Source organism: Cynoglossus semilaevis, chromosome 12 (assembly GCF_000523025.1).
Source record: "Cynoglossus semilaevis isolate Cse_v1.0 chromosome 12, Cse_v1.0, whole genome shotgun sequence".
Lineage (NCBI taxonomy): Eukaryota > Metazoa > Chordata > Actinopteri > Pleuronectiformes > Cynoglossidae > Cynoglossus > Cynoglossus semilaevis.
Window position 1 is genome coordinate 992419 of NC_024318.1, and position 11473 is coordinate 1003891.

Consider the following 11473-nt stretch of genomic DNA (forward strand, 5'->3'; position numbering starts at 1 on the left):
TCCAAAAAAATAAAAAGTCCCCGAAGTTTCTCATAAAATTAGGGTATTTTCAGAACACTTTTAGAAATGTTTTTTTACTATAAAATTTTCTGTCAAAATCTCAGCTTTTTGTATAATTTTTGTACAAAAACTTAAAAAAGTGATGAAAAAAGTTGTAAAATCCTTTTTTTAAATCACATCTTTTTCTGTGTGTTTCTAATAGAATTAGAGCATTTAGAGAACATTTTGTAAATTTCTTTAAATAAAATTTTCTGTCAAAATGTGAACTTTTCATGTCATTTCTGGTCAAAATTTGATGAAAATATTTTAAATATATATTTTTTAAATGTTTTCCTTTTCTACATTTTTCTCAAAAAATTGGGGCATTTAGAGAACATTCTTTGAAAGTTTTTTAAATAAAGTTTTCTGTCAAAATTTGAACTTTTTGTGTCATTTTTGGTCAAATTTTAATTAACATTTTTTAAAAATATAATTTTCAAAATGTTTTCTTTTGCTGCATGTTTCTCATCAAATTAGGTTATGTAAAAAAACTGTTTTAGAAATGTTTTCATTAGAATGTTTGGTAGAAATCTGTACTTTTTGTGTCATTTTTGTTAAATTTGACAGACAGAGAGACAGACACACACACACGCAGACACAAACACACACAAACAGACACACACACACACACAAACAGACACACACACATAGACATACACAAACAGGCACACACACAGACAGACACAGGCACACACAGACACAGACACACATAGACACATAAACACACACAAACACACCACACACCACACACTCACGCAGACAGTTCAGGAAATTATTGGTATAGTATTTCACTGTCATCAAAAGTTGGCGTACCACAAAAAAGTTATTTTTTTTCTAAATGTTAACAACAAAAATGGACATAGCTGAGTGTATTTTTAGTCATTTTTGAGAAAAAAAATTTTTCTGAGATTTCTTCGGGAAATTATTGGTATAGTATTTCACTGTCATCAAAAGTTGGCGTACCAAAAAAAAGTATTTTTTCTAAATTTTAACAACAGTAATGGTCAAATATTGACAAAGGTTTTTGTTAAGTTATTTTACAAAATTGTATCTTTTCCTGCACGTTTCTCGCCAAATTAGGTCATGTAGATAAAACATTTTGAAATTTGAAATTAATGTTAGGAAAGTTTTTCTCTACAAACATTTTTAAAATGTTTTTTTAAAAAAAACTTGTAAATTGTAATAATCTTTGAAAAATATAGAGATTTTTACATTTTATATTTTTTGTTGAAAACACATCTTTAATTATTTGTTTGATAAATATTTATACTCATTTATAATTTATTAAAAGTATTTCTTTAAAAATATATTTTGCATTTATATATATATATATTTCATTTTCGGTTAAAAACTTTGTTAAAAACATTTTCGTAAAAAAAAAATTCTTAACCTATGTAAAAAAAAACTACATAAACTTTTCCAAAAATAGTTACAGGGCAACTGGGCAGTTTCACCTGTCAACCAAAGGCATCTTCAGTTCTGTTCTGTTCATTTCTTCAGAACTGAAGAAGCCTCTTCGATGAGAGTTGAAATGTCTTCAAGGAACCTACTTGTCCATTTGCCCTCGATGTAACTATTTTGATAAGATGACCAGGTTTGAAAAGTTAGCAATGTTTTTCTTTAGAATTTGTTTTAAACATAAAATAACTTTTTCATGAAAACTTTGCAAACTTTTTCGTTAAAAAACTTAAAGTTGTATAAACCTTTAAAACGACTGTTACTTTTACCATACTTTACTACACTACATTGTTTTTGAAAACTTTTTCCAGCTTGCATGAAATAAACACTTTTCACATCAAAACATTTATTTGCATAAATTGTGGCATGTTTCACATTTGTGGGATTAAAATCACGTTTTTTGCTGAAAAACAACAGAACTGTGCTCAGCAAACAACATTAACTATTGATGTATAAAACATTCACATAAAACCAGATACAAACAGTGTCAAGTATTATATGTACCGTATTTTCCGCACTATAATGTGCACTTAAAAGCCTTTAATTTTCTCAAAAATCGACAATGCGCCTTATAATCCGGTGCGCCTTACGTATTACTTCTTGTTGCGCTTACTGACCACGAACCGACAACAATACGGTGACCATCCAGAACAAAAATAGTGACAACTCTGGAGGGGCAAACAACAACAACAGCGTCCTCCAGTGTCCAACCTATGTCACTACCTTTTTCCACAAATCTCAGTCCCTATTGATCTGCGATTCCACGCGCCCATCTCACCGATATTGTCAAAACCCAAGTGAAGCAAACTAATTTGGGGCTAGCCATCATTCCAGGTCGATAACCACAGAATCCAACCGCTAAATATCGGTGCTAACAGGGTGTTTAAAGGTAAATTGCGAGCTGCATGGGAGCATTGGATGACAGAAGGCGAACACACATTCACCAAGACAGGGAGGGAACGCCGGACGAGTTACGCCACTAATGGATCGTGAATGCCATGGCTAAGGTATCGGTCTGAAATGTTTCACCAAGGCCGTAATTATCACTGAACAACTAATTAACAGCAACGAGACTGACTGGGATAATGACACGAGCGATCCGTACACGCCTGATTGTTCCACTTAATTGTATTGCTGACTGTTTTGTTTCGCTTAATGCGCCTTACAAGCCGGTGCGCCTTATGGTCTGGAAAATACGGTAGTTGTTATTAAAGGTAAAATCCTACTGTATTTACATTTGTTTTTGCTTTTAATCACCACTAATGCCAGCGAAGGAGTCAGGAGACTTTAAAGTAACTTTGGCTTAACAAATCCTCCACAAAAAGTTATTTGAAATTCAGACATTGCCCTTAATTCACAACTAATGCACTACTGTCATCAAACAAAATTTGGAATTTTAATGTTGACTCCAACAATCTATATCAATATCATAGACAATTATGCCTTTTATGAAAATTGATATATAAAAATTACCAAGTTGAACACGGAATTAGCAGAGAAAGAGGTAAAAAAAAAAATACAAAAGAGGCACTTAAGAATATCAAAAACACATTTACACACACAAACACAGACACAATATTATTAATCATTTCAAATTTTACACAATTAACCTGAAAATGATTTTACAATTCTATCAGATATTCTTGGCCTAAAAGGCAGAGCAGAAATCAACAAGAAGACATTACATCATCTGTGATCCTGCTCCATCGCACATGGCTTTTAGTTTTCTTCACAGACACACATTTGATCAACCAAAAAATTTTGGATTCCAAACAAGGCCTTTATGCTGCAGTTAATAACTGTACTTTGTGCCACATCTTTTTTTTCCTTTTTAAAAAAAAATCAAAACAACATTTGCTGCCTGTAAACTTGACTTTACGAAAATAAAAAGCGACAATAAAATTAAAGACATTTCATTTTTGTGCACAAAACTGTGATAAAAAGATTGTGGTCTGTGGAAAATAAATGCTGTGGGGTTTGAGCTTTTTTTGGTATTTTTGCATATTTTCTGAAAACCTTAACAGATATAGAACTAATAGATCCTGTAAATAATTACAAAAAACTGAAATACAATTTACTGCATAAATATGTTGAATAAATGTTTACTTTGTATTACTGATGTATTCAGTATTTTTTTTAAGTGAGAGCTACTTTGTAATTGACCCTAAAATACATCACTTGGACTGTATACTGGTGAAGGAGACAGTGTTTTCAACAGAAACCTTCAGAAACCTTAATACCACACAGCAAATTCACCGCAGTGTTTTTTAGCAATATTTCACAACCACAACGATGAGAGCAGTAACTTCCTGATTATAAGAAGATAATTTACAAGACATCGATAAAATATTTCAAGAAATGTACAGCTCTTTGAAGAGGAAGACACAGATTGTTGTATCAAATACTTTAAAGAAAAAATACTAAAAAGAAAAGTTCTAAGCTGAAAAACCAAACAGCACCAAAGGTGGACGTGCCCTTCAGCCTGCCTGCACATAAAGATTATTCCAGTTGTTAATTAATATATAGTGATAGAAGTTTTAAGTGTTTCCCAAACCTTGCTTTTTGCACAGACAGAAAATATATTCCCCTCATGACACAAAGCAGAAAAGGAACCAGGAATTATTTACATTAAGAAGCTGAAATCACAGCACCGATTTAATCACAATAGTTGACTAGCAGTTTTAGACCCTGTAATTAGGGCTGCCCAATAATAAGGATGATTTATTTCAAAAACTAATCAATGTGACATTTTTGATGGCCCCAAAATTATATAAGATTAAAAGAAGATTTGGGGAAAAAAAAAAACTTTTGTTAATCTTTCGTTAAACCCAGAGGTGGAAAAAGTACTAAAAAATTAGTATCTTTACTTTGCTTAAGTTCTCATGTAAAAGCAAAAGTACCTGCCTAAAACTCTTCTTAAGTAAAGGTAAAAAAAAATGACTTAATTTAAAATTTACCTTGAGTAAAAGTTACATAGTTACTTGATCCAAAAAAAGAAAGTTATAATTTCAATCTGCAACTAGTTGTTTTTAAATCAACAATTCAAATACAAATAACTTAGAATATTGGATGCTGTTTAACAACCTGGGTACATAGGGGGTGCCGCCCCCTATAGTTTATACCATCATAATATCCTTTTATCATTTTAACGTCAAATTTACTGCAAATACTCAAAGACCAGCAAAGACCAACTGAAAACTGAAAAAAATCATGCACGTGTACGAGTTGACCGTGCTCGTCTACGTCACTGAAACGGTAGCTATCGCTATGAATGTTAAGGTAGGCGAAAAATAATCGACATCACGAAGGCACGGTTTTCTTAACGTAGGAAAGTTTTAACCAAACAATAAACATAACGTTTGTGGAAACACATGTGAAAGCACAGATACTGTACTTACCGCCACATGCTTTCGTAGGTTTGACGTGGAAGTTTCGGGAAGAACAGCTCCGTCCGCCGGGGCGGGCACATTTAGTATCGCAAGATAAAGTTACAGCCTCGTTTGCTTTTGAAACTAAGAGCTGAAATATGTCCAAAGAGTTCCTTCGCTCTCTGAGTCCTCTGCTCCACGGGAGCTCTGTGCTTGGCAACCCTCAGACTCTAGTTTTTTGTTCGATATCAGCCATCATCCAACGGCAGGACGTTGCCCGTCTCTTAGCCAAGGTTATCTAGCTCCATTAGCATCGTGGGGAATCCGTGCGTGCACGCCCACGCAATTTTCATCTCAGTTAACACAGATTGTTTTTCTCCGCAATAAATTTTTAACTCGGGCTATTTTCAAATGAAGCAAAAAGTAAAATACTGGACTCAAAATGCACTTTAGTAAAGTAAAATTACCCTTTCCCAAAACTACTTAAAAATGACAAATTTACTCACAAAAAAGTACTCGATAAGAATAACAAGAGTAAATGCAATTCGTTATTTTCCACCTCTGGTTAAACCTGTGTGGTTTAAGACGTGAACAGTAATCAGTGTGTTTTTTGTTTTGTTTTGTTTTGTTTGTTATCTTGAGTATTAGTTCTGTACAGCTTCACGAGGCCACTGTCATCACTAACAGAACTGCCAACAATGCACAACAGATAAACGATGGTCCTGGAACTGTTCAAAACTAGTTCAAGTAAAGCTCAAAACTATTGCTACAACAAACTAACCTTGTCTCTACTTCACAGATTATGCTAAAATGAGATAAATACCACTGAATATTCAGACTTCATGGTTTCTTTCAACTTCAAATCTTCAAATCTGTACAGTACTTTACAGCATCATTAGATCCAGTGTGTCCCAAACCAATGAGTTCCAAAGTTGGTAACTTTTCTGGAAAAAATATAAACCTGAAAGAAAACAGTGACTCTACGTGTTTTCTAAAAATGTAAAATAATTTGAATAAATATTAAAACACAAAGTGTTTGAAAAGCGAGTCCTGTCAGAGTGGAATCCGTACTTTGTGAGAAACCAAAGCAAATTAAAGTAAAATTAAATCACAACCTTCTGAAATAGTTGACTTGTTTCTGTGGAGATGTTTTGACCAAATTGCAGGCACAACTTTGCATAAATTATTACTTTTTCACTGGTCTCAGAGCGATGTTATGACAGAACTCACAGCACCACCTGCAGGACTGTTGGTGCAAGTGATGCGTGTGTGTTCTTAAACAGAATGAAAGAATTGTTTAATACGTTTTCTTTCACATTTCTGCGTCTCTTTGACTATAAATATGGACTTGACGGCAGGAAGGGTTTGGAGAGATTGGATTATTGGATTAACATTAGTGCCAAAAAAATATGGGTTTAGTGGAGTGGACTACTTAGCCCTAAAAAACATCATGTGACCAACAAGCAAAACAAAAAATGTAACTTTTAATAAGTCTTGTAGCTTTAGTTTCCACTAGTGGTCATAGTTTTGAGATTCTAACTCCTTAAACTTACCTAAAAATCCTTAAAAAACGTTTTAATGCCATAAAATACACTTAACATCAATATTTTGCAAGTATTACCAAAGATTATCATAAGCCCTTAAGTTAAATTGAATAATCTCACTCAATCAACACTATCACCTGAACTCTTTCATGTTCAGAGACCAGTAAGGTTCGAGTTCTCCACTTGAAATGTACTTTTTAAAACCTGATTTTTTAAAAATCCTCTTCCTGTCGACTACAGAGAAATAACTTCATTGTATTCATTTCTCAACCCTCTCGCGCTACCAAACATCAGCGCTCCATCAAGTCTATTCACACTAGAACCCAGTCCTGCTCCGACCAGGTCCTGGCACATCATGGCATCGTAGGAAGACACAATAATCCCACCTCGGGTGAAGGCGGTGCTCCTCTCCTCCCTCCGCTGTTGCTCCGGTGTCGGAGCCGGAGCTCTGATCCCACTACTTCCCGCTCCGGTACTGAAACCACCACCGGTCCGTCGTTTAGATGGCGGACCCCAGAGGAAGGCGTGAGCGGGCCTGTAGTGCTGGCGGGCGTAGCGCAACAGGCGTCGGCGGGTGGCTGGGAGGCGTATGGTGTACACATAATATTCCAGGACGCTGTGGGTCATGTTGGGGAGGGTGTTGTGGTACAGAGACTCCTCCAAGAAGAGGCGGACCAACGGGGCTTTAAAGGATTCATAACCAAGTTCACCCAGAGATTTGAGGATGCGTGTGATCCGTAGGTAGTTGTGCTGGGACCTAAATAATGGATGAAAAAAAGAAAAATAAGAGAAAACCACAGGACACGATCAAAATTATTACCACGATTAATCATTATTACTAGACAGTGACCAGCAATTATTGAAAAAAAAGTCAGAAAAAATACACAAATACTTCATGTTTAGGAAATGTTTTGTAAAATTATATTTCACTAAACATGAAGATTTATTAAATGTACTTTTTGGCATGAAAACAAAGGGAAAAAAGACAGACTTTTGGTCATTTATAGGTGATTATGTTATGATTGTACTGGTCCGGTCCACTTGACAGGTAACTAGGCTGGATACGGCCCATGAACCGAGCTGAGTTTGACAACTCTGCTCTACAGTATCATCTGCATAACAACAAGTTCACAGAAACAAAGAATCGTGTGATTGGGTGAGATATCATTATAATTCCACACCTCGCCGAGCTGAAGGAAGAAGATGTTTTTAACAAGAACAAAACTTGGTGAAACTTCAGGTGCTTCCTTCACAATACAGTGAGAAAGAACAATGAGCTTTTAAATTACCATTTAACCGTCTGTCTTTTCATCAAATTGTGTTTTTTTTTCTTTTTTCACATTCCGCTGCTGATAGAAAGAAGCAATTAAGTCAGTCGGGAACTGGGAAATAATTGCGCAGCTAAAAGACACAAAGCCAGCTATTGTTAAGGCACTGATTAGTTCACACAGAATCTGGCTGCGTTTTTTATTTACTCCTTATGCTGCTGCACAAACATGTTTATCATGTCCAGGTTCCTACTCATTAAGGTGCTGGAAGCGCTCCTGCCAGTTGGGAGCTCGAGCAACGTTCCCAGTCTTATCCAGCAGTTTGATGCCGTAGAAGTCCAACATCAGGGAATAGGCCGCCAGGAATCTTTTCTTGGCTTCACGAGTGCTTTGGAATTCCTGAGGAAATGAAGTGAACAAATACAGGTCAACGGTTTGTGATGATGATAATCTCGGTCACATGATTCTGGTCAGAAGCCTCGAAAACACATCTGAATGTGTCCCATAAATTTGTATTTAAAAAATATGTATTTATTTAAAAAACAGCCTAGAAACAGCAATTATATGACAAAAAAAAAAACAACTATATATCTACGGCTACAATTTAGCAAAATGTTGTTGTGATTGGCTAACACCACCAAGTCCATTTGAGTCTCTGTATTTTACTGGTGGCTGCGGCGTAAACAAATACAAAAAAAACAAGATGATGACTAATATTCTATAAAAATATTTTTAGGAGTACATAGAGTATTAGGAGTGACCTACTTTACATGAAGATTTATTAAATGTACTTTTTGGCATGAAAACAAAGGGAAAAAAGACAGACTTTTGGTCATTTATAGGTGATTATGTTATGATTGTACTGGTCCGGTCCACTTGACAGGTAACTAGGCTGGATACGGCCCATGAACCGAGCTGAGTTTGACAACTCTGCTCTACAGTATCATCTGCATAACAACAAGTTCACAGAAACAAAGAATCGTGTGATTGGGTGAGATATCATTATAATTCCACACCTCGCCGAGCTGAAGGAAGAAGATGTTTTTAACAAGAACAAAACTTGGTGAAACTTCAGGTGCTTCCTTCACAATACAGTGAGAAAGAACAATGAGCTTTTAAATTACCATTTAACCGTCTGTCTTTTCATCAAATTGTGTTTTTTTTTCTTTTTTCACATTCCGCTGCTGATAGAAAGAAGCAATTAAGTCAGTCGGGAACTGGGAAATAATTGCGCAGCTAAAAGACACAAAGCCAGCTATTGTTAAGGCACTGATTAGTTCACACAGAATCTGGCTGCGTTTTTTATTTCCTCCTTATGCTGCTGCACAAACATGTTTATCATGTCCAGGTTCCTACTCATTAAGGTGCTGGAAGCGCTCCTGCCAGTTGGGAGCTCGAGCAACGTTCCCAGTCTTATCCAGCAGTTTGATGCCGTAGAAGTCCAACATCAGGGAATAGGCCGCCAGGAATCTTTTCTTGGCTTCACGAGTGCTTTGGAATTCCTGAGGAAATGAAGTGAACAAATACAGGTCAACGGTTTGTGATGATGATAATCTCAGTCACATGTTTCTGGTCAGAAGCCTCGAAAACACATCTGAATGTGTCCCATAAATTTGTATTTAAAAAATATGTATTTATTTAAAAAACAGCCTAGAAACAGCAATTATATGACAAAAAAAAAAACAACTATATATCTACGGCTACAATTTAGCAAAATGTTGTTGTGATTGGCTAACACCACCAAGTCCATTTGAGTCTCTGTATTTTACTGGTGGCTGCGGCGTAAACAAATACAAAAAAAACAAGATGATGACTAATATTCTATAAAAATATTTTTAGGAGTACATAGAGTATTGCAGTACAATGGAGTGACCTACTTTAATTTCGTCCTGAGTCAGTTCATATGCGTAGAAGTTCAGCCCTTGTTCTCTCAATGGGAACAGCCTGGATGGACACACACACACACACACACACACATACATAATCGAAGAGATCAAATTTAACTTCAAACCATTGTCAAAGTGTATCGAGGGATCAGTTCTCACCACTGAATGTAGGTGTGATTGTGCTCCAGTTTATCATAGTCTCCTCTCCACTGAGTCAATATTTCCTCGATGTAAATACCTGTGGGGACGTGCGTTCCAATTAGCAACAAGAAGAATGAACAAAACAGTCATTAACTTGACTTTAATGACTTTCCACTTGTCCTCTTTCATCAGGATCTGTGACTTAACATCATTTTTACACCAATGTCATTTCTGCTGCCCCCTACAGTAACTTGGGATTCCGGGACAGGATCCTTCTTTATTAATTTTTTTTATTATTATTATCAAAAAACATCACTATTTTCATTAGTTGTTATTCATATGGAAGGTAAATAATGACACTGGTGTTGACATTTAGAGGAAAATACTGTATGTGTTAAAGCATTGAGACTAAAGGAAAATAAAAAACTCTAAATCTGTTGTGTGTCATAGAATGTTAATTATTTTCACTCTCGCATTTGATATAAACATTTCCACACCAATTCGAATTCCAACTTGTTTTTTAATTAGACAAATGGAAATGTGTGTGTTTTCAAACTCACCATCAGGTACCAGAGGAATCTTGTTCAGGTAGAAGCGTAGGTTACGGTACTCACAGGGCTGCCGGGACCTTTTGTAGCGCTACACAACAGCACAAACAGACCAATGTGACACAGGCAGGTAGTCTCCAAATGTGTATGTGTGTTTTTTGTTTGTGTGTGTGTGTTCGAATATATATATATGTACACGATATTTGTAAAGATCTCTGGCAGCGTAGAAACTTCTCTTCATCTTTGGAAGAGACTCTGGGGAGTCTGTCAGCTGAGAAAAAAAATTCATATTCAAATAAATACGTCATTAATACGCAACTGCGAATATATATATATGTACATATATATACATATATAATGTATATATAAACCCAACAACACTATGATGGCGTTGTTTCCAGAGTGTTCAGCTGTGTCTGTGAACACTGACTTAGGTTTTGAGGTCGACCACTGTCATCATCCATTTCTCTCTCTCTCTGCCACCGGTGCGCAATTCACACTGCACCAACATGCAATTACTGCAAAGGGAGGCTGGGAACTGGAGGTGATCGCGGACAAAATCTGGGTCATGTAACTTTCCTCCGGTCAGAGAAGCTGGTTCTTACCTGTTTTAAATTTGAGTTCACTACAAAAAAGTATGGTTATGTAGACTATATAGATACATGTGCTCCAAAGTCCAGAGAAAAATCTAGATAGATTAGATTAGATTAGATTAGATTAGATTAGATTAGATTAGATTTTTCTCTGGACTGGAAAGTGTAGTGAAAAACTACATGAGCTACTGTTACTATTTACATTCTATTAGATTTGTTCAAAATACTTTTCAGAATGAGAAATTAAAGATGTATTTCAAATGGAATAGCTCTATTTCGAAATAGCCCCCCACCCCACTCCTCTTTGCCCTGGCCCCCTAAACCTCTTTTTATCGCCTCTGCTCCGTCTCTCCGGTCCACGGTGTTGCCCTTTGTGTCCCGGCCTCGTCAACGACGCTAAAGCCGCCAGTGTGGCACATGTTCCCGCCCCCTTTTATCTTCCAACTGCTCTCTGTAACCCGGCCTCACCCACTCGCCGCTGCTGTACCTGCGGGGACGTGGCTCCGGGCTCTGCCGGGAACCGCTCGCTCTCTGGCGGACCGAGGGGGTCGAAGATACCGCTGTCATCTTCAGCCGCCGGCGGCTCCTCGCTCTCCGAGGCCGACCCCCACGCTCAGGCGCCGTTCTG

The 11473-nt window shown here is 36.6% G+C and overlaps 1 protein-coding gene across 1 annotated transcript in view; it reads right to left on the reverse strand.

Annotated features, from left to right (window-relative positions):
• Positions 1-4920: 4920 nt before the first annotated feature.
• LOC103386929 (opioid growth factor receptor-like protein 1) overlaps positions 4921-11473 on the reverse strand; it is an 8340-nt gene continuing 1787 nt past the window's right edge. The window contains exons 2-8 of the mRNA XM_025060635.1: positions 11333-11431; positions 10449-10523; positions 10265-10343; positions 9723-9801; positions 9555-9621; positions 9034-9179; positions 4921-7166 (exon numbers count right to left, since the gene is read on the reverse strand). Coding sequence (XP_024916403.1) covers positions 6644-7166; positions 9034-9179; positions 9555-9621; positions 9723-9801; positions 10265-10343; positions 10449-10523; positions 11333-11431 — 1068 coding nt within the window. The 3' untranslated portion in view covers positions 4921-6643. The remainder of the gene's footprint in view (positions 7167-9033; positions 9180-9554; positions 9622-9722; positions 9802-10264; positions 10344-10448; positions 10524-11332; positions 11432-11473) is intronic.